Below are 24,257 nucleotides of genomic sequence, written 5' to 3'. Positions count from 1 at the left end.
CTAAAATGACTGGACAAGATCTGTTGGGGGCGTGGCTACGGAGCGGATGTGGCTGGCAGCATGAGCTGAGAGCTCCGCACCAACCCCATCAATTATCCTGTTTCGGGCCAAAAAGACACCCGGTGGCGTGGCATGCACTCCTAGAGGTCCCGGTGTCATTTGCTGGCGGGCGCTACTTCGCCGTTGTGGACCGGGGACAGTTATGCAATGGGACCCTGGTCGCTCAAAATGGCACTGGGTCCGGCCGCAGTGGGAGGAGCTGAAGGAAGAGAGGCGGAGGTTCGGTGCGGCGGCGGAGCGGGTAATCAGACCGCCGCTACTGCTTGCTGAGCGTTGGGCACTACTGGTGTGGTTGGTGCAGGAGTGGTGCGGCAGAAGCGGTGCTGGGGAGGCGGCACCCACAGTGAATAGCAAAGCCTCCCCCCCTCCCTTTCTGACCCTCGCCTCTCGGTGACGTGCGGAGTACCCGGGGGGGGGGGCAGCTAAGCGGGGGAGAATGTCATTGCGGGGGCCCCGGCGCACCACAGGGACTGACTGGGGGCATGTTGAAGAGGGTTTCCCTCGCCTGAGACTACGGGCTGAGCGGGGCATGGCTGCTTGTGGTCCCTGCGCAGCCGCCATTTTGTGCCTCAGAGGAGCGGCGCCGCAGATCAGGTGCCTGCCAGGATTGTCCTTGACTGTTTTAGCAGTCGGAATGCAGGGGGGAAGACCCATGCGCCCTTGGCTTCTGCGAGGCAGAGCAGTGCATCGGCAAGTCACGCAGGAGCCCACAATCAGTGGCTCAGGGCTAGAGGAACTGTCCAGGACTCTGCTGTAGTGCCGGGAGAAGGCGGCGAAGTGGCATGAGTGGACACACTGAGGCAGGAGGAGGGTTGTCGGGAGCTGACACCGGATCTGCCTACCGGTGGTGGCGAGGTGAGAGCGACTTCTACCATTGGAGGCTTGGAGGGATTGGCATCTGATTGCCGGTCCGTGGGGATCCATTCCCAGTGCGGCGCCAGGACAAAGGGAACGGAGGCTATTAGCTGTGGGTTCCGGCCAGGGCGTGGAGATTGGGGGCCCTGGATCACTACATACAGCCAGGTGAGGTGGCGGCGTGTTGGGCACTCTGTGCCAGGAGCATTGCGCATGCAGCATGGATGGTTGCAACCATTGCTACTACACACAGTGTTGAGGGATGCGCCTGGAGGTGGACTCAACAGGAGGATCAGGTGACTGGTTGGACGCCACGCCGGATGGAGTCGAAGCTGGCAGAAGGAACCCATTGAGAGTGCCCTGAGAGCATTGTGGGCCGTGGAATGCCTGGATTCTACTGAGAGGTGGGGGGAAGATGCCTCGCAGTGAGGAACATTGGGCACTATCACCGTCAGTAGCTGGGAATTGTTGGAGATCTGGTAGCTAGCCACCGTGACCAACGTGCCTGGGGAACGGGCGACAATGGGGAAGCCACGGAGCAAGCAGGGCAGTGTGCCTCCAGAGCTAGAAGAGGAGGTTACAGACACTCAGGTGATAGATGTGTTGGAGTCGCGACCTGAGGGGATGGTGCAGCAGCAAGTAGAAATGATACTCAAGGCCATCGCGGATACCAGAAGTGCCCTTCAACAGGACATAGCGCAGGTGTCAGTGGGGCTGGGCCTTCTCCGGGCGGACCATGCAAAATTAGCAGACCGAGTGAAGCAAACCGAGGACACTTTGGATACACTGGATCCAGCAAAAAAGGCACTTGAGGCATAGATGGTGGACGTGCATTGTTGCTTGCAAACCCTGGAAAAGAGAGCTGAGGAGGCTGAAGGGAAGAACAGGAGGAACAACATACGGGTGGTTGGACTGCCTGAGGGAGTTGAAGGAACCAATATGGCTACATATTTGGAGGCCTGGTTGAAGTCCGAAGTAGCCCCAGAGGGACTGTCCCCTTTCTTCACCTTGGAAAGAGCATATGGGGTACTGGGGCATCTGTTGAATCCTGGGAGGCCACCCAGACCTGTGGTGGCACACTTGCTTCATTACAAAGACAGTTATCTGCTGTTGAATAGAACACGCACTGTGGGTCCATTTAAGGTGGATAACAGTAATGTGACGCTGTTTCCCGACCATACCTTTGATGTGCAGCGCCAGTGATCCTCCTTCTTGGAGGTCAAGAAAGCCCTCCGCACGGAAGGTTTGCAATATACCCTGATGTTTCCGGCACGATTAAGAGTGGCCATGGATGATAAAACCTTTTTCTTCGGCACCCCTGAGGAAGCATGGGACTGGCTTGAGTCCTACAAGGCGGGATGGGGAGAAACTGGTCGAGGCTGGGGGACCGCCGAAGGGATGCCGCGCCTCCCTCGACCGCGACGTTCGGAGAGACGGCCGCTTCATTCTCAGAGACCAACGACGTCTCAGACGGAGAAAGAAAGAGCAGCAGCGCTCAGGGCAGTGACAGAGATATCTCAAGAGCAAGGACCAGATTCGAGGGGAGCGACTGCCTGAGAAGGGGTCAGCTGGGTCAGCATTGGAGGAACTGCAGACGAGTTGGTCGATGAGTAGCACAGTAGGACATTCTCCAGGACTGTGTGGCGCTTCTGTGTACTGACATTCCCCTTTGGTTTTTTTGATGGTGTGGAATAGAGGGTGATGGTGGCGGGGGTGGAGGGGTGCGGGGGAGGGCATGGGGTGAGGGCCCCCCACCAATTCGGAGTACTGCAGGAGGAGCTGTGGTTTTACAGGGAATGAGGTATTGTGTGAGGCGGTGGTATAATTTTGATTCAGCGGCGTCTGGCCCCTGGGCACCCCCCTGTTATTGTAGTTAGAGTTCCCCGGTAGCTACCGAGGAAGTAGTTTAGTGGCGAATTTGGATGGGTGCTGTTTTGTGAGAGCCTGTTCTTGGGAGGGGTAGTTGGGGAAGGTTGTGTGAGTTGTTTGTGGTTATAGAGGCTACCAGTGTGTCCATAGTGAAGATGCAGAGGTGCCAGGAAGTGGAGGACCACTATTGGGACCCTATTTGATGTGAAGTGCCTAACGTGGAATGTGAGAGGGATGCACACAATGTGGAAGCGCAACAAGGTGCATGCTTATCTGGTACAGAGGAGGGTACATATAGCCTTCCTGCAGGAGACCCACATTGATAGAGCGGAGAGCAGCGCGTTACATCGAAGGTGGCGGGGGCAGGTCTATTGTGCAACGTACTCGGCGTTTGCTAGGGGTGCTCTGTTATGGGTTCGGGTGGGGGGTGCACTTCCAGATGACTCGCCAGTTTGCTGACCCAGAAGGAAGGTTCGTAGTGGTGGGGGGGGGCGACTGAATGGTTTAGATGTAACACTATGTAGTATATACACCCCTAATGTGGACCAGATGTCCTTTTTTACCCTCCTGTCAGGGAAGCTGGCACTCTATTTGACTGGCTCTGTGATATTGGGAGGTGATTTCAACTCCATAGTTGATGTTGATATAGATAGGTCCCCCATTGTCAGAAGCCCCGGTACATAGAATATCTAAGGAAAGAAGAGACTGGCAGGATAGATGGGGATTGGTAGATACCTGGCGAATGCAACATCTTTAGGATCGCCTATTCTTTCTTCTGTGCATTGCATGTCCTGCGCTTGGATGCTATATTGCGCATGTCTGATGTACATGCAAAGGTGCTCACCAGTGAGTACTTGACTAGAACAATATCGGATCACAACCCACTACTCCAGACGATTAGGTGGGTTCAGGAGAGGCCTGAAATCCTGATGTGGTGCCTAACACCGGAGACGCTAGAGGACGCTGTTTTCCATGGGGATATAGAAACGAGCATTAAGCAATATTTTTCTGAAAACGAAGGAACAGCATCTAAAATAACGATATAATGGGATGCTTTTAAGGTGGTGGTGAGGGGAATGTGTATTGCCCAACAGGCGGGAGTAAGGAAGACGTTGCTCCGGGAGCCGGAAGCGGCAGAACCCGGTTGCGAGGGTTAGAGATGAACAGCCTGAGCGCCCGGAAGTACAGGATGAATTAGTGGCGGCAAGGGAGGAGGTGGCGATCAAATAGAGAGGCTGCATTGCCATGGTTATAGGGCTTACCTGGCACGGGCGCACACAGAACGTCACAAAGCGAATACGCTGCTGGCTTGGCTAGCTAACCTGGACCCTTCCGGGACTTCCGGTTTATATCCAAAGAGGGATTAACGACCTGTTCATAGAATATTATGATGAGTTGTAAAGGAGTCACATGGGGCCCTGATGATGCACTGGAGGAAATTTTGGCGGGTATACAACTGCCCCGATTAGAGGAGGAACAAGCGGAGCAGCTAGGGTAGGACATTATGCTGGGGGACATACGGAGTGCAATTAAGCATATGGCGCGTAATAAGACACCGGGTTCGGAAGGCCTCCCAATTGAATTTAATTTAACCTACATTGACTTACCAGCTCCAAAATTGGTGAGAATTTATAAAGAGGCCCGGACAGTGGGGAGGCTCCCAACTTCTATGAGGGAGGCTGTCATTGTCCCACTTCTGAAAACAGGAAGGGAAGCAATGGATAAGTCGGCGTACCGCCTGTTATCCATGCTGACATCTGACTATAAGATATTAAGCAGAATTCTGGTGACTCAGCTCTTGCCCCATATGGTACACTTAGTGCATCGTGATCAGGCGAGTTTTATTCAAACTCGGAACACAGCCGTTAATATACGGCGCCTCCTACGTATATTGGATGCAGATCATGGTGACGCTCCCAGTGCCGCGGTACTCTTGGTGGACATAGAAAAGGCATTTGATAGTCTGGAGTGGCTGTATCTCTACCGCGCTATGCGTACATTTGGACTTGGGGAGACATTTGTGGGGTGGACGGGATTATTGTAACAGGATGCGACAGCTAGGGTGTGGACAGGGTTGACTGTATCCTCCCCTTGTGCAGTAGGTCGAGGAACGCAACAGGGCTGCCCGCTGTCACCGCTGTTATTTGCGTTAGCTATTGAACCGTTGGCTGTACAGGCTAGGCTAGGGCGCCATTATCAAGGACTGACCCTGCGGGGCACGGAACTATATATATATCCCTGTATGCTGATGATCTACTAATTTTCTTGGCCAACACGGGGGTGGCACTAGAAGGAGCGACACAACGACTGCGAGTGTTCGGAGAAATGTTGGGACTGGGGGTTAATTAGGAGAAGACTTGTCTCTTCCCGGTGGTTCCAATGGCAGGAGGCCCTGATCGAGTAGTGGCAATTCGGTGGGACCCAACATGTCTGCCCTATCTTGGGACCAAGATTTATCATGCCCCTGTGGATCTGCTGGAAGGGAACTTGGGAAGGGCCCTACGTAGGCTGCGAGGGAACCTGACTTTTTGGAGTGCTCTGCCGCTCTTGGTTGCCGGGAGAGTGGTGCTCATGAAGATGGTGGCGCTCCCCAGCCTGCTTTAATACTTTCGGACATTGCCGATTTGGATACCGAGTGCACCCTTTAGGCAGCTTAGGTCAATGGTTAGTGGCTTCTTATGGGGAATTGGCAGGAAACAGGTGGCAGTATCTACCATGATGAGACCCAGAGTGGATGGAGGGCTAGCAGTACCGGATTTTGAACGTTATCCCCTGGCGGCTCAGCTGCAGTGGCTGACACAAGCAGTGGCTCAAAAATTTCGCGGCCCAGAGGGCCAAGAGTGTCGGTGGATCCTACGGCATGTACTTTCATTTACTGTGTTACAACAACCCTTGCACCTTGGGTCGCTCACTGTTGAAGAGCGGACATTAGGGCATTGTTGGATTCGTAGCCATTACAGAGTCAACGTTAGTCGCCCATATGCACTGGAGATTCCCCAGGGCATGTGCACTGCCCTCCCACATGGGGGGGATTGGTTGGCGCTAGCAGACTGGGAAACGGCAGGACTCCAGGTCATGAGGGATTTGTATGAAGATGGGGTGCAACTACCTTTTCAGACACTACAGGAAAGGTATGATTTGCCGCGAGGGGACTATTTGCTGCATGCAGCCCTGATCACAGCTATACAGCACCACTGGAAGGAAGGGTTCTCAGAGCCCCAAACTTCTATGACGTGTCAATACGTGGTGATAGCTGCTGGGACGTTTAAGGCGATTACAAGTCTCTAAAGGCACTTTTGCACGGAAGGCCTGCGCCCGTTGACGGAGTTACGAGGAAAATGGGAGGAGTATTTTGGGAAGGAAATACCGGAAGCGACGTGGGCTCAATTGATCCGAAGGGCATGGAAGAGCACACGGATTGCTAGGTTTCAATTAATACATTTCTTTATATTGCATAGGACTTATTTAACCCCAGCCAGAATCAACCGATATTTCCGGATGGATACCGCCCAGTGCCTGCGTTGCGGCCTAGAGGGGGCAGAGTTACCTCATATGCTGTGGACTTGTGGACAATTGGGAACATATTGGAAGGAAGTAGTCAATCTGCTTTGTGGCATTACAGAGTGCCGTATAGACACTGATATGTGTACCTGTATATTGCATTGGTTCCCACACACCCCTAAGACAAAGATCACAAGCAAGTTTCTGGACTTCGGCTTACTGCTTGCTAAGAGAGAGATCACAGCCCAATGGAAGTCACGACGGGGGGCTACAATAAGGAAGTGGAAATCGGAGTTAACAAATGGGCCAAAAGTGAGAGTTCAGTTAGATTGCAGCAGGCTATAGGTACTAATAATGAGAAGGCCCTGGAAGCAGCCAGAGCGTGGGAAGAATTAGTGGTAGCACTTCAGATACCGGACACTGATTTGGAGGTGGGCCCTGCTGAGGAGACTCCAGAGGGTTCCCCTTGATCGGACCTGGAGTAGGGAAGGTGGTAGGGGCCTGGTCTGGTGGTGAGTGAATGTGGTAACACATGGCGATGGGTAGGTATGGTCCCCAAAATATCCTGAAACGAGATTTGTCGTACCTGATGTACATATTGGATTCTGAGATTGGAAGATTGGGCACACCGGAAGCATTGCTGAAAAGTAGGCATAACACTATAGACAATATGCTCCTATTGAAATAGGTATATGTGCGATTGGACGATTATTGAGAATTGCCTTATATAGTAACAGCTTTTGATGGAGACATAGCTCATCCTGCGAACCTATGGGAGCGCAGACATTGCTATATGATTGCTATGTATGGCTTTATAAAACAATAAACACAGATTAAAAAGAAAGACTGGACAACTATTTAAAATTGGGCAGCCTATAAATTCTGAATACACTGTGATCAAATCTAACTTTATTAAGCACACCTTCTAAAGAAGTTTTTGCTGGTTTGAAAATATTTTGTAAGAATTGCTTTTATTAATTATGTTTCCATTATTGGATCAGGTGAGCCAGGGAAAACTTATGCCTTTGACCATTTTTACATACAGTTGTTCTTCATAAAATATTTCAAAGATGCCCACATTTTGGTTTATTTTATTTTAAACCTGAATTGAGATAGGCCGGCTTGGATGACATGTTTTTCAGTTTGATGGAAATTCCATATTAATTAAAAGAGGTACATAAAGAGACAACAGGGGTGCAGAAAGAAGCATGACAGGTGCAGAAAGAAGCATAGAAAGTGCAGAATGAAGCAACAGGTGTGCAGAAAGAGGCAAGAGAAGTGCAGAAAGGAGCTAGTGAGGTGCAGAATGAGCCAACAGAGGTGCAAAAAGACGCAAGAGAGGTGCTGAAAGAAGCAATGGAGGTGAGAAAGAAGCAATAAAAGTGCAGAAAGAGGCAAGTGAGATGCAAAAACAGGCAGGAAAGGAACAGAAAGAGGGAAGAAAAGTGCAGAAAGAGACAACAGGGGTGCCGAAAGAAGCAAATGAGGTGCAGAAAGAGGCAACAGACATGCAGAAAGAGGAAAAAAACTGCAGAAAAAGGCACTGAAAGTGCAGATAGAGACAAAAGAGGTACATAAAGAGACACCAGGGGTGCAGAAAGCAGCAGACAGGTGCAGAAAGAAGCATGGAAACTGCAGAATGAAGCAACAGGGGTGCAGAAAGAGGCAAGAGCAGTGTAGAAAGGAGCAAGTGAGGTGCAGAAAGCCAACAGAGGTACAAAAAGAGACAAGAGAGGTACAGAAACAGGTGAGAGAAGTGCACAAAGAGGCAAGAGAATTGCTGAAAGAAGCAACAGAGATGTAGAAAGAAGCAAGAAAAGTGCAGAAAGAGGCAAGTGAGATTGAAAAAAAGTCTGGAAAGGTTCAGAAAGAAAGAAGACGAGTCCAGAACGAGACAACAGGGGTACCGAAAGAAGCAAATGAGTTGCAAAAAGAGGCAATAGACATGCAGAGAGAGGGAAGAGAGGTGCAGAAAAAGGCAAGAAACGTGCAAAAAGAGGCAAAAGAGGTACATCAAGAGACAACAGGGGTGCACAAAGAAGCAAGACAGGTGCAGAAAGAAGCATGGAAAGTGCAGAATGTACCAACAGGGGTGCAGAACGTGACAAGAGAAGAGTTGAAAGGAGCCAGTGATGTGCGGAAAGAGCCAGCAGAGGTGCAAAAAGAGGCAAGAGAGGTGCAGAAAGAGGCAACAGACATGCAGAAAGAGGGAAGAGAGGAGCAGAAAAAGGCAAGAAATGTGCAGAAAGAGGCAAAAGAGGTACCTAAAGAGACAACAGGGGTGCAGAAAGAAGCAAGACAGGTGCAGAAAGAAGCATGGAAAGTGCAGAATAAAGGAACACTGTGCAGAAAGAGGCAAGAGAAGTTTAGAAAGGAGCTAGTGAGGTGCATAAAGAGTCAACAGAGGTGCAAAAAGAGGCAAGAGATGTGCAGAAATAGGCAAGAAAAGTGTGCAAAGAGGAAAGATCATTTCTGAAAGAAGCAACACAGGTGTAGAAAGAAGCAAGAAAAGTGCAGAAAGAGGCAAGTGAGGCGCAAAAACAGGCAGGAAAGATACTGAAATAGGGGAGACGAGTGCATAAAGAGACAACAGGGCTGCAGAATGAAGCAAATGAGGTACAGAAAGTGGCAACAGACATGCAGAAAGAGGGAAGAGAACTGCAGAAAAAGTCACGAAAAGAGCAGAAAGAAGCAAAAGAGGTACATAAAGAGACAAAAGGGGTGCGGAAAGAAGCAAGACAGGTGCAGAAAGAAGCATGGAAAGTGCAGAATGAAGCAACACGGTGCAGAAAGAGGCAAGAGAAGTGCAGAAAGGAGCAAGTGAGTAGCAGAAATATCCAACAGAGGTGCAAAAGAGGCAAGAGAGGTGCAGAAATAGGCAAGAAAAGTGCACAAAGAGGCAAGAGAATTGCTGAAAGAAGCGACAGAGGTGTAGTAAGAAGCAAGAAAGTGCATAAAGAGGCAAGTGAGATGCAAAAACAGGCTGTAAAGGTTCAGAAAGAGGGAAGATGAGTGCAGAAAGAGTCAACAGGGGTGCAGAACGAAGCATATGAGGTGCAGAAAGGGGTACCAGACGTGCTGAAAGAGGGAAGAGAACTGCAGAAAAAGGCAAGAAAAGTGCAAAAAGAGGAAAACAGGTCAAAAAAAAGGGACAACAGGGAAGCAGAAAGAAGCAAGACTGGTGCAGAAAGAAGCATGGTAAGTGCAGAAGGCGGAAAATGAGATGCAAAAACAGGCAGGAAAGGTACAGAAAGAGGGAAGACGAGTCCAGAACGAGACAACAGGGGTGCAGAAAGAAGGAAATGAGGTGCAGACTATGTCTTTTTATGCACCCTATTTATGTACTCATTACTATGTGCCAATGTGTTCAAAACTGCCTTTAATGCTCAATGAATTATTATCCTTCATTGTTCTTAAAGAGTGGCTAGAAATGCATCCCATTTTGATAAAGATGCCTGTAGGAATAACATACACCTCTGTGCATAATTACTTTTATGTTCTATTCTGTTCTCACTTCTCATCAATTTTTACTGGTCCGAGGTTCTAGTGAAACACCATTTGACACACATTTAATGAAAAAAATCTCAATGTTCCTGACTCACTGTGCTGTAAGAGAATTCATTGCCTATTAATTATCACAATAGTAGAATAATTCTAATACTTAAAAAAATACTGGAAAATGTGCTGTGTTTCAAAACTCCCACCATATTGTGATATGTTTAATAGATATTGTGATGGGTACCTGTCAAATCCAAGACCTCTTTCTGTTTCTTAGGCCATGCGCCGAAAAACATCTATCCCTGCTTATGGCCCGGCATAACAATGTACAGCTTGAGATTTTTTACATAACCCTTGAGATGAGGATGTCAGTAGTTGGCACAGACAGTCAGGGTATAGGTGAGAGAAAAAGCTTGGCAATGGAGCACTACTGACATGTAAGGAGGGGACAAAAAGTGATATAATGGCTGAATAAATGCTCTAATCCTGCATCAGACATAGAGCTTAATAAGACTGATAATCTCGAGGCAACATGAGAGTCATGAAAAATGTCCACCACAGAGACTGGATCGTACATGTGCTCCCAGGTTTTAATTGAAAAATATCATGATTACCTTTGTTTCTCGGCTTTTGCATCCTCTTGCAATAGAAACATACTGGTATTCCCAAGAGAAATATTAAAAGAATAGCCAATTTATTGTAATGCTTTTGTTCTCCATTTTCTGCAATTAAATTTCAAAGATACAATGAGAATTTCAATATTAGACTTTACAAATAAGACAAATACATTGGAACTTCTTTCATTCAAATGTTCAATTGAGTCATTTACAAAAAAGGACAAAAATAACAAAATTCACATTAGCAAAGTATAAAGAAATATATATATTAATACATATATTTATATTCACTGAAAAAAACACAGGTTTCAGGGACATTATAGTTAGAAATTAGCATTTAAAAACCTTTGAAATTCACTGAAAAAAAACATAGGTTTCAGGGACGTTATAGTTAGAAATTAGCATTTAAAAAACCTTAGAAATTCACTGAAAAAAACAGGTTTCAGGGACCTAATAGTTAGTCGGACATTTCACTCGTACAAAACCAGAGAAATTCGGCCGGTATAGTTAGTTGAGCTAACTATAACTCGCGCCCCCGCAATGCACTTCTGATGACGTCACATATTACATCATTCATGACATGGTCAGTGACATCAATGATGACGTCCCTTAAATTTATGTTTTTTTCAGTGAATTTCAAAGGTTTTTTAAATTGTAATTTCTAACTGTGCCTACAGAGGTAGGCCATGTGCAGAAAGAGGAAGAAAAAAGAAGCAAGAAAAATGCCGAAAGAGAACAAAAGTCCAGAAAGGTGCAGAAAGAAGCAAGAGATGTGCACAAAGAACCAACAGAGGAGCAGAAAGAGGTCTTGTTGCAAAGTCATCCTGTGCCCCAAACTTTTTGCTGACGGGTACTGGTGGTAACTGAGTCTGACTAACCAGGACTAGAGCCAGTGCTATGCTGAAAGACACTTAGAATACAGTTAAAACACCTACAAACACTAGGGTACACTATGGTTTGGGGTACCCCTATGATTGGTATCAGCTTACGTGTATGACCCTAGTACAATAAAGGCAGGGGAATTAAAACATCCTCTAACTAAGTGGTGCAGTAGGAGGTAAGGAAAGTGCAGAAAGAAGCAACAGAGGTGCTGAAAGAGGCAATAGAGCTGCAGAAAAAAAGCAAGTGAAGTGCAGAAAGAGGCAAGGGAGGTGCAGAAAGAAGCAAGTGGAGAAATAACAAACACAGGTGTAAAACGAGGCAAGAGGGGTGCTGAAAAAGGTAGGAGGGGTGTAGAAAGATGCAAGAGAGGTACAGAAAGAGGCAGGAGGGGTGCAGAAAGAAGGAAGAGAAGTACAGAAAGAAGTAACAGGTGCTGAAAGAGGCGCAAAGGGTGCAGAAAGAGCAACAGAAGTACAGAAAGAGGCAAGAGATGTACAGAAAGATGCAACAGGGGTGCATAAACAGGCAGGAGAGGTGCAGAAAGAGGGAACAGGGGTGCAAATAGAGGCAAGAGAGGTACAGAAAGACAAAAGAGGGGTGCAGAAACAGGCAAGAAATCTGCAGGAAAAAGCAACAGAGGTGTTGAAACAGGCAAGAGTGGTGCAAAAAGGGGCAAGGGATCTGCATAAAAGCAACAGACATGCTGAAAGAAGCAATTGAGGTGCAGAAAGAAGTAAGAGAAATGCAAAAAGAGGCAATGGAAGTGCAGAAAGAAGCAGCAGAGGAACATAAAGAGGCAAAGGGGTGCAGAAAGAGGCAAGATAAGCGCAGAAAGAGGCAACAGATGTACAGAAAGAGGCAAGAGAGATGCAGAAACAGGCATGAAAGGTACAGAAGGAGAGAACGGGGATGCAGAAAGAAGCAATAGAGGTGCAGAAACAAAAGAGGGGTGCAAAAAAAGGAAAGAGATCTGAAAAAAAAGTAACATGGTTGCTAAAAGAGGCAAGTGAGGTGCAGAAAGAGACAAGAGATCTGTAGAAAAAAGCAACAGAGGTGCTGAACGAGGCAAGTGAGGTGCAGAAAGTAGCAAGGGAGATGCAGAAAGAAGTAACAAAGGTGCTGAAAGAGTCCAGAGAGCAAGAGAGGTGCTCAAAGAGGCAAGTCAGCTGCAGAAAGAAGCAAGAGGGATGCAGAAAGAGGCAATAGAAGCGCAGAAAGAAGCATCAGAGGTGCACAAAGAGGCAGGAGAGAGATGCAGAAAGAGGAGACAGAAGTGCAGAAAGAAGCAACAGAGATGCTCAAAGAGGCAAGGGGGGCGCATAAAGAGGCAAGAGCAATGCAGAAAGAACCAAGAGAAATACAGACAGAAGCAACAGAGGTGCAAAAGGAGGCACGAGGAGTACAGAAAGAAGGAAGAGAAGTCCAGAAAGAACTGAGGTGCTGAAAGGGGCACAAAGGGTGCAGAAAGAGTCAAGGGAAGTGCAGAAAGAAGCAACCGAGGTACAAAACAAGGCAAGAGTGGTGCAGAGAGAGGGAAGAGAGGTGTAGAAAGAGGCTAGAGAGTTGCACAAAGAGGGACAACGGGTGCAGAAACAAGCAACAAAGGTGTCGAAAAAAGCAAGAAAAGTATAGAAACAGGCAAGAAAGGTACAGAAAGAGGGAAGACAAGTGCAGAAAGAGACAACAGAGTTGCTGAAAGAAGCAAGACAGATGAAGAAAAAAGCTTAAAAAGTGCAGAATTAAGCAACAGGGGTGCAGAAAGAAGCAAGAGAAGTGCAGAAAGAAGCAACAGGTGTGCAGAAAAAGGGTAGAGAGGTGAAGAAAAAGGCAAGAAAAGTACAGAAAGAGGTAAAAGAGGTGCAGAAAGAGACAACAAGGGTGCAGAAAAAAGCAAGACAGGTGCAGAAAAGTGCAGAATGAAGCAACAGGGGTACAGAAATAGGCAAGAGAAGTGAAGAAAGGAGCAAGTGAGCTGCAGAAAGAGCGAACAGAGGTGCAAAAATAGGAAAGAGAGGTGCAGAAACAGGCAAGAGAAGTGCACAAGAAATTGCTCTGCAAGAAGCAACAGAGTTGTACAAAGAAGTAAGAAAAGTGCAGAAAGAGGCATGTGAGATGCAAAAACAGCCAGGAAAGGTACAGAAGGAGAGAAGACAAGTGCAGATGAGACAACAGGGGTGCAGAGAGAAGCAAATGAGGTGCAGAAAGAGGCAACAGACGTGCAGAAAGAGTGAAGGAAACTGCAGAAAAAGGCAAGAAAAGTACAGAAAGAGGCAAAAGAGGTACATAAAGAGACGACAGGGATGCAGAAATAAGCAAGACAGGTACAGAAAAAAGCATGGAAAGTGCAGAATGAAGCAACAGGGGCACAGAAAGAGACAAGGGAAGTTTAGAAAGGAGCTAGTGAGGTGCATAAAGAGCCAACAGAGGTGCGAAAAGAGGCAAGAGAGTTGCAGAAAAAGGCAGGAGAATTGCACAAAGAGACAAGAGAATTGCTTAAAGAAGCAACAGAGGTGTAGAAAGGAGCAAGAAAAGTGCAGAAACAGGCAAGTGAGATGCAAAAACAGGCAGGAAAGGTACAGAAAGAAGGAAAATGAGTGCAGAAAGAGACAACGGGGAAGCAAAAAGAAGCAAATGAGGTGCAGAAAGAGGCAGCAGGTGTGCAGAAAGAGGGAAGAGAGGTGCAGAAAAAGGCAAGAAAAGTACAGAAAGAGGCAAAAGAGTTACATAAAGAGACAACAGGCGTGCAGGAAGAAGCAAGACAGGTGCAGAAAGAAGCATGGAAAGTGCAAAATTAAGGAACAGGGGTGCAGAAAGAGGCAATAGAAGTGTAGAAAGAGGCAACAGAAGTCCAGAAAGACAAATAAATGTGCAGAAAGAATCAAGAGATGTGCACAAAGAACCAACAGAGGAGCAGAAAGAAGCCTTGTTGCAAAGTCGTCCTGTGCCACCAACTTTTTGCTGAGCGCCCGTGACGGCTCATAATTGCATAAGGTCTTGAGTGTTCTTACCACCTCATGTGCTTGTCTGTTCCAGTACAATTTATAGCTTGGAGTATGGACTTTCACAACCAATGTAACTAATCGCTGTGGTTTCAGTTGATTTGCCTGATTTGCCACTTTTTTGAGCGCCCTTGACAGCATGTTGTTGCGCATGGTTTTGCCGGGCACCAGTTGCACACCAGTGCGGCTTGAATATGCTGTACCGTCCACCGTTGGCCTGTCAACCAGTTTCCTCACGCCATTACTTTCACAGGCCCATTTTTGGCACAGCATGTTTTAGGTCTTAAAACCTTTTCTCTCACGTACACAGCAGATTGGAAAGTACTCGCGTTATAACAAATTGTTGTTTTTAGATTTCACCATCAGGTTTCAAATTCTATCCTCTCCCTCTGCCAACCCTTTTCCCTCTTACAGAGGCAATTTCTTTTATCGTATCAGGCATGTACCCTTAATGTCCTGAAGATGATCCTAATATCTTGATGAAAGGATCGAAACATCGTCGACTCTTGTTTGACAGTTCTGTGCATTATTCCATTGTGCAAAGCTAGTACATTTACTGTCTCATAAAAGCTTGACAATACCTGCAATATAACAAGCTTCACTTAACTTGCCTGAAATATCTATGTGTTTGTTTTGTACCTGTTGTGTCCTAGAGAGGATACAGGATTGTGTCCTACTACATTAATGTTTGCAACTACGGTTGCCCCAACTTTTCTCATTATTAAATTACTGTCCTGCTGGACATATGTGATATAGCTCTGATTTCAGTCTATATTTATTGTACCTGAGATTATATTTGTTTAAGGACCACTGTTTCTGTATATGAATTGCCACCCAAGGTCCTTACTTACCTTGTGGGTTCCCTTGTTCTTTTTTACCCTAAATCTCCCTCCATGCACAGTGAAAAGTGAGAGTTCTTGGTCATTTTGCCCCTGGCTAACTTGTGCTCTTAAATTTAAAATGTCTCACGGGGAAGAAATAAGTCCATTAAACAAAGCTCTTGGGAATCCTTGCAAGTGGCACCTGTTAATGTAACTCTGTGTGAGTGTGCAAGGGAAAGAGTGTAAAAACAAGTAGGAGGACCCCACTCTACCTTGTAAAGGACGGTGGGGAGAATGTCATTAAAGAAAGAACAAACGTCCGGGTTCGTAGGACAGGATGTTGTCTCTTGGTGTGGAACCAATGGGTGTCACTTTTGTGGACTAGGGTGTTTTTTACCCTGGGGAAGGCAAAATATATACACACTTATTTGAACAAGTTCAATATATATTGAAAAAAGTTCTACTAAATAAAACGGTTTTTGTTTAAAATAATTTTAGGAAAGTTGCACATACGTGGGTTTAGTAAAATAGGCCTGGGACAGTGAAAATGTCATGGGCTATTAATTCGGATATATGTAATCAAACTAGTACATTCACTTGTTAAGTGCAGACACATATGGGAAATTTTTAGATTAAAAGCATATCAACACAAACGTTTGGTCACAGTATTTAAATTTTATTACACATTGCACAATATGAAAACACATTAAAAACATTTATCCATAAATATGATCATCACAATGTTAAAAATCACAGAATCAAAAGGTCGACGCGGCGTTTCGGCTTTTTTCTAGTATGCCTTCATCAGGACTGATTCTAGACAATTAAAATCATAAAACACAAAGTTACCAAACGAGTAAAATACATAAAATAAATTTTTTGCGTGAGCACTCTTACATCTTAACCCCCCTGATTTAGGATAATCAGTTTTTTTCTACTTTACATACATATACTCAGTACGTTCCATTGAGCATTGTTTCTATTGTGCCTTTCCCCAACAGTGCAATTGACAGATTTTTTATATATACTACTATCTCTTTTTGCCTTCCCCTTGGACCTGTGTACCCTTATATTAGGGACCCCCAGTGATTCCGCTACCAAAAAAGAAGTACCTCCCATGAATCAGGTGCGTACCTTGTTGATCCAAATGGATTTGATTATCCATGTGGTTTGAACTTTTTAGTTCTACCAGGAGTCCTTTTTGATGATATGGACCTTGGTGCTTTGCTTAACGATTATTCGCAAAGTTGCTCTGTTTCTTAAATAAAGACATACATATACTTAATAAGTACTGTGTTTGATCATTTTATGACACATGCTTGAATTATTTATAATGAAAACCCTTTTTCATACCGAAGTCGTGGGTGAGTTAGATTTCCACTCCTTCAACTTTTGCTTGTATGCCCAGTGGTAAGAGATTTAATTCCCTTTTTTTAATCTGCCTGTGGGTATAAAGGTACAGATGTATATATCCCTGTTTTTTAACCAACACAGCTGTATTTGTATCATTGCTTTTCTATAAGTAGACACATACCTCGATAGGGCTATATCTCTGCCGTGTCTTTTACTGCCAGGAGGAGCCACCGTTCTGTGTATTAGGTGCTGTGCTCCCTGTGAGGTGAGTATTGATATTAATAAATATATTTCTTTATATTCTACTTGCTCTCCTTTTAAGTTGTTGTACATTTCCTTCTATTGCCACTCACCGTGGGAGCTGGACGGTTGATTTTGAACCACAACCTCTTTCAATTAGGTAAAGGTAAGTTTCGCTGACATCTTCTTCTGTCATTAGTTGATATCTGTGGGAATTATATTTTCAGCATTATAATCTTATTTGCTAAAAGTGTTCTATTCCTTAAACTCTAAATTTTAAATGGATTCTAAGCCTTTTTGCTGCTCAGGCTTTTACTCTAAATTCTATCGTTTTTTTACTTTGTTAATTTAGACCTTTAATGTTATGTCCTAGCGCTGGGTCTATTCTTAAAATTATTATTTGAGCATTAAGTCTCTAGAGCACTGTTCGCGCCTCTTACCAGTATGTTAGCAGTCGGCCTCCCTGCTCCTTCCTTCCTGGCAGTTCCTTCTTATGTTCACCGCACGGCGTTCTGTTGAAATGAACAGACCGTGTGTTGCGGTAGCTTAAATAGTGGTTTTTAATTGATTTGGCGCCACAAAACGCCGTGAACGCGGTGACTATGACGACTGCCTAGACGGGAGCGTGGACGCGTGGACGCGTTGCCATGGCGGCGTTTGTTCTCTCGGCGTTTACGTTGCCATGGTAACGTTGTTACTTCGGCGGCGTATAACTTACCCCGCAGTTCATTTACTCCACGGGCCTTGTCTATATAAAGGGCATTTTAATAAATAGAGCGTGATACTTCCATGAGCGCCTCTGTTACGTTTCTATTTACATGATTCTTTGTTTGGTTCGTTTTGACGGCGGATTATTATTTTGGTAGCACTCTCTCCATTGGCTATCTATGTATTCTGAGGCCATCTGCTATTGGTTAAGATAGCAACCGGACGCATGTTAATTGCTGTGTTACCGCGTTGCTATGGAGATGATGAAACTCCATTTTTTAGAGCGCACCACGTCACCGTCTCCCGTGACGCTTTTCTTTGTTATAGACAGGCCTACCCGATGTTACTATAAATGTTACTATAAACACTTACCTTGGGGTTGGGATTTTGCAAAGAGGGAGACATTGTTTTTTGGTCACCCACTATAGGGCTGAAGCCCGCTATGTGGCACCTGGTTAAAGTGACCGAATTTAAACACATTATTCTTTTTAGATGACAGGTTACTTTGTACGTTGTTTATGAGGGGCTTTATATAGGGCTAAAGCTCGCTATGTGGCACCTGGTTAAAGTGACCTAATTTAAACACATTATTCATTTTAGATGACAGGTTACTTTGTTCATTGTTTATGAGGGGCTTTGTAAAACGAATACCGCTTATTGTTATCTTGTGTACTGGATTAATCTCGGAAACGGATACATTTAGATCTGGGAGATACTTATTTACATAAGTTGTGCTCTTAGTTCAGAATTATCTTCTCCCAATCCTCCCTCGAGTTCAGTCCACATCTTACACTGTTAAAAGAAGACATGTAAAATTGCTCCCTCCTTTTCCTCTTATTATCCAGGTTACCTCCTCTTTTGGTTCCTGTGATTTTCTCTAGTCCGCACCATTTCAGGTCCTCAATTTGGTGCCCTGCGTCCCTCCAATGTTCAGTGAGGGGTGCCCCTAATTTGTTTGTCCTTATGGCTGACCTATGCTCATTCAAGTGTAGTCTAACTTCTCTGGACGTTTCCCCTATGTAGGATTTCTGGCAAGGACATTGGATCAGATATGATATTTTTTGTCCTACAGTTCATGAAGCTTTTTATATTCACCGATCTATCATTAACTGTCACTGTTTTGCCTTTGATAATACTCGTGCAGTTACCACACCCTGAGCAGGGGAATGTTCCTGTTGGCATAGGGGTATCGTCAATGGTGCGCTGACTGTTTGTGCTCCTTTCTCTATACGTATGTACCAGGCAATTCCTGATGGTTTTGTTTCTTCTATATGAGAAAATAGGCCTGGGAATCGGGATCTGGGTTTTGTCTTTTATTAAGTGCCAGTTCCTGTTTATGATGTTTTTTACTCTATGGCTCACTTGTGAAAAATTAGTAACAAACATGATGGGATCTTGGGGATCTTGGGTCTTTTCTTTGGGTAGAAACAGATTGTCCCTATTAAAATATTTGGCCCTCTTGTACGCGTGTCTGATCATTTTTTTGGGGTAACCCTATCTAGGAACTTCTCCTTAAGGTTGTCTGCGTGTTTTTCATAATCCTTCATTGACGTACAGTTCCTTTTGAGCCTTAAGAATTGGCCAAAAGGGATGTTATTTTTCTGTGAGGCAGGATGATTGCTTTGGAAATGCAGCATTGTGTTTCTATCCGTGGGTTTTGTATACAATTCCACAGTTAGGTGGCCGTCAGTGTGTTTCATTATAATGTCCAAAAACTCTACATATTCTTTATTAATATGTGAGGTGAACTTCAGATTGGGATCTCCAAGGTTTAACCAACGGAGAAATTCATCCAGTGTTTCTTCCTCTCCTGTCCAGATGAAGAAAATGTTGTCTATGTACCTTCCCCATTCTGAGATATTCTCATAGAAAGGGGCAACAGGATTGTGGATATGTGTGTCCTCAAACCTAGAGACGTACAGACATGCCAGACTAGGGGCACAGGTGGCCCCCATGCTGGTCCCCTTGATTTGCCTGAAAAGGTTATCTTGAAAGAGAAATATGTTGTTCTTTAAGATTAATGTGATACATTCCAGGATGAAAAATTGGTGGTGTTCAGTTACATCTTGTTGGGTGCCTAAAATTTCTTCCATAATCTCAATGGTGCTATCCTGCGGAATGTTCGTATATAGCGCTTCTATATCCAAAGTCACTAGTACCTGTGTGTCTGGATTAAACGCAAGGCCCTCGATTTTCTGGATCATATGAGTGGTGTCCTTGATGTATGCTCTCTGTTTTTGGACTATGGGCTGTAAGAATACTTCAACATACTTACTTAAAGGTCTGTAAGGGACCCTATGCATGAGACTATGGGCCTCATCGGTGGATCTTTAAGGTCTTTGTGGACCTTGGGGAGGCCATAAAGAGCTGGAATTAGAGGATCTGAATTCATCATAAATCTAAACTCATCATCACATATTATAGTGTCCTCTTTGGCCTGTCTAAGCATCCTTCCTATTTCTTCTTTCAAGGTCTGCCATTCTTCCTTGTTGGATTTACTGTAATGGTCTTTATTATTAAGAAGTTTGTACATTCTATTATTGTAGTCTATAGTCTCCATCAATACAATACTGCCCCCCTTATCTGCTGGTTTAATGGTTAGGGTCTCATCTTTTTCTAAGAGTTCTAATGCTCTTTTCTCTTCTCTGCTAAGATTATGTGGTGTCCAAATTTTTTGTTTCAGAAGATTTTCTATGCTCTTATCTATGCATCTTTCAAAAGCCTCTATATCCTTGTGTACTAAATTGAGGGATGGAGTCCAAGTGGACTTGTTTTTAAGACCTGATTTATTATGTCTCGGAGGAATAGAAAAGGGAAAGAGTGTAACATCTGATACTGGCTACTTGCTGCCATTATCCTCTCTTCTGTACTTCCAAAAACCCTAGATAGAGATGGACAGAGTTCCTCACAGTGCAGTCTCTAGAGTCCATAATAAGCTCTCAACATGCCTTGTTCTTTGCAACCTCTGGTACTACTCTTACAGTTCCGGTGCAATGTTGGCAGGGTTGCACCAGAAAATGAAAGCAAAAACGCTTCTTTCAAATGGATATTTCTATTTTGCACTTCTACTGCTTGCATAGCTGTAAGTCAGGCATTAGGATGGTTGGGGCAGACTTTTACAAGTGGTAGGTGAGGAATAAATAAGAAAATATTAAGTGGGAAAAAGAGATGGAAGGAAAATGTTGTATGATTTGTGGGCCTCTTTTGTGTGTATGTTAAGTTAGCATGGCTTATTCGAAGTTTAAACGGCATTTTTCCCCTTTGCTGCTTTTGCACATGACACTGCTTAGCTGTTTTTGCTGACTTAGCTTGGATGAAGGTCTATACATGGGAAATGGGTTGTTTTTCGACATCTCTAGACATACATCGAATCCCCAGTCTGTACAGTGAGTGCTAAGCCACCAAGGTTATCATAACGCAAGCCTGTTTATTGGCTTGTCCGTGTAACACATTCTAGACCCAACAATTTGGCTGCTGCAAGCCGAGTAGGATTCTGGCGCCTTTATCATAGCACACTTGCCAGAATTGCACACACTTGGAAGATTCCAGGCATGCAGAGAGACTAACCGATTCTGGTGTAATTTACACTTACTGAAGGACAGGTAAATGGGGTCCCCCTAAGATTACTCCAGAGACCTTCTATAGTTTTATAATACATAGTTCCTAGATAGAGAGGATGTTTTAAATAGGCGCTTTTATCAACTGTTTGCACTATCATTGTAACATGATTCCTCCTTTTGTATTTTATGGAATTGTAACCATGCTGTCCATATTATTATTATCCATATGTATGCTGGTGTTGATTAAAATACTGCGCTTGAGATCACGTCGTTAAAATAAACATTTTAACCTTACTGTGTCTCTATTTAATTCCTGTTGTGGACTGGTATGAGCGTATAACAAAAGAGTGTTCTTATTTCCCACCATTCCTGAGATGGTTCTAGTTTGCATGTTCGAGGTTGTCTAATCATTGGTTGTTTTGCTATAGGAGCTAATGTGACACTGATTGCTAGTCTGGTAGGGTATTTTGGGTACTAAGGTGAGTTTTGGCACACCCTAATTCACTGAGGTCCTAAGTCTCTGTGCACAGTTCTGTGTTTGTGCAGAATCCCTGTTACATGGCGCCGCCAACGAGTGTGGGCTTATTGTGAGACACTTGAGTAGTGCTTATATCTGTCTACAACCCCCTCACTATTCTTTCCGGTTGACGGTAGTGACGGATTAAAGACCTACCTATATTAACATAGGTTGTTACAAGCTTGTTCATTTTCAAAGTTTGCCTTTTGTGAATTACAACCCAGTTGTGCGTTCTAGTATTGTCTAGTGCTCTTTATTACTGTTTCGATATGGCTGCGGTTGATATCCCAGCTCACAGTCATGTCGCTGTGCGTAATCACTTGCAGAAAACCTCGTTTCTCTTGAGGGACAGGCGGTGATTTTTGTAGTCTCTGCTGACGTGGTGTACCCGTTTGAGTTGTATTACTCTTAGGTCACATTTCCCGCAGTGGATGCGGTTTCTGGTGTTTATCACTCATATACACCCGTTGATGTTCCTGCAGAGTACGCTCCATATCGAACAGTAGAAATTCCGATTTCTGTTTGGCAGCATGCCGTTTGGTTTAATGGCGCCCTCCCACATGTTATTACAGCGGTCAGACAAGGACCGCTGTCCATTCCAGGCGCTACTTGGCCTGTGTTGGCTGCTTACACTCAGCATTCCCAGGCGGGTGCTTTGACAACCCAACAGCTCTGACCCCTGTATGCCTCTTCAGTAGCAGTTATTAGGGGTCTGGTTCGCAAAATTTCTCCCAACCTCCCGGGTGGGGCCCGGCTGGTGCAGCGCATCCAGTTGGCGGTGGCAGACTCAAACTTAGACCCGTAATGATTAATGCGGTCATGGGCAAGCGTACCCAAGATAAGGAAGAAATGCCTTTTGGGCTTGCCGAGAAATTTGACCAACTGGAAGCAGTGTTCCCAAATATGAGTCCTGTTGAGAAACACAGGATTCTCACAGTGAGTTTGCAGAAAGACTTAGTGCGAAAGACTTAGTGTCTGATGTGACTGAGTGTACAACTTGGGGGGTGATTTTTCCAGCAGTCCGTCAATGACTGTTTTGCCAACTGTGATCAAGCGTGTTCAATGTGAGCACGGACCAGAGGCTTCAGTGGAGTTGGGAATACACCTCGTGGGAGCGTTTGATATTGTACGTGATCTCGTCCTTACTAATGTCAAGGGAGATGCTGTAAGTTTCCAAGTCTCTAATGCTCCACGCGAGGTGCATGACGCAGACAAACCCTGTCAGTTGCCGAAAATTATTACGGAGGCTTATAAGACCATGGGCCGTAATAGTTTAGGTGGTAAGCCTTTCGTGAAGAAAGAAAAGCAGCAAGCTCACAAGGGTCATCTGATAAAGATGACCGCCCAAAAGTTCAGAAACAAAATTGGAGTAAGAACAAAAAACAGGGGAAGCAGCAGCAGCAGCAGCAGCAGAAACAGGGTTCCTGTCCCGCTTCCCCTACGCCTGCCCCTGTTGAGCGTAAGTATGATTCGCACGACCGCAGTACTATTAAGTCACCTGATAGGCTTCAGGTTCCTGAACAACGTTCTCCTCGCTCTTTGCAGGAAACATTGATTGCAACCACCGTTGGAGGAGGCGGAGGCAGAGGTCAAGGTGCCCAACAAAACCGTGAGCAGCCTTGTAAGGCTTACGGAAAAGGCAAGCAGGATAAGACACCACATCAGAGAACCCAGTTTCAGAAGAAGAAAGTTGCTGCTGTAACAGTGAGTTATGCCACAGATAGTGAGAACGCAGCTATGGAATCTGACATGGGCTCTGACCCTGCTGGACAGCGCGGTGGAGATTACCATCATTCGAAAGGCGCTGAGTCCACAAGTGAAGGTGACAGTGACTGACACCTTTGTTGCGGTTGAGACAGCAGACACCAGAGTGGCTCCCCCTGACAGGCTTTATGAAATAGTCCTTGTGATTGAAGGTGACATAGAACATACCATAAAAGGGGTCTTTTGGGAAAATCTAACGACTACTTATGACATTTTGTTGGCGGAGGTCGACTGGCCCCCACCGTTTGTTTTAGCTGCTCCGCAAGGGGAGGAGGTGATCCTCCCCGCTTCCGCGTACACGGTGCTGAAAGAGCAGGCATTGCAGTTCGCAGAAGATTTCTTTGTTTGCCCATGGGCTACAAGAACAGTCCATGCATTTTTGCTACCCGTCTTGTCTCTCTGCTTGAGAGGCTCGACGCAGATGCACGTTCGTATGTGGATGACATTTATCTCACAGACGACGAATTATGGCCGCATCTGTGCCGTGTTGCAGGAGGCTATAAATTCAACTTTGCTAAAATCACACATTGCAGAATACACAGTGTTGTTCCTGGGCCACGAGCTCAACAATGAAGGAAGAGGCTTGGCTCCTCACTTCTTGTAGAAATGTGCTCTTTTGCACGCTCCTACAACACTGAAAAAATGACAATCCTTACTGGGCTTTTTGAATTTCAGTTGTACATACATTCCGGAATATGCCCAGCGTATCAAGCCGCTTTATGCGTTGATACAACCTACTTTCTCCAAATCGTGCTGGCTGCCAGAACCTTCACTGACTTTATGTCAAAAAAGATTCCCTTTGGGCACCTTAATAGGTTGTAAGAAGGGCATATACATGCATTCATGTTCGGTATATCTTTTATTACAGATACTCTTGTGCAAATCGAATCCATCTCTGGGCCTCACGCTGGTCGTTTATTAAGAAAGGAGGCTTTTTAACCCCTTTTTAGGCAGTCTTGCTATTGAGGTATGTGCGCAAACGTAGACATTTCCTGTAGCACTGTTGTGTTTGC

The 24,257-nt window shown here is 45.2% G+C and overlaps 1 protein-coding gene across 2 annotated transcripts in view; it reads right to left on the bottom strand.

Annotated features, from left to right (window-relative positions):
• LOC147725449 (uncharacterized) overlaps positions 1-24,257 on the bottom strand; it is a 250,903-nt gene that overhangs the window by 90,366 nt on the left and 136,280 nt on the right. The window contains exon 3 of one of the 2 annotated variants that reach the window (XM_086964116.1): positions 10,398-10,505. The exons of the other annotated variant lie outside the window; for it this stretch is intronic. Within the exon in view, the coding sequence (XP_086820242.1) occupies positions 10,398-10,505 (108 nt within the window). The remainder of the gene's footprint in view (positions 1-10,397; positions 10,506-24,257) is intronic. 2 annotated transcript variants of the gene reach the window in all.

Source organism: Lissotriton vulgaris, chromosome 3_2 (genome assembly GCF_964263255.1).
Source record: "Lissotriton vulgaris chromosome 3_2, aLisVul1.2, whole genome shotgun sequence".
In the NCBI taxonomy this organism is placed as follows: Eukaryota; Metazoa; Chordata; class Amphibia; order Caudata; family Salamandridae; genus Lissotriton; species Lissotriton vulgaris.
The sequence above is the reverse complement of the archived record's forward strand: the minus strand, read 5'-3'. Positions and strand labels throughout refer to the sequence as shown.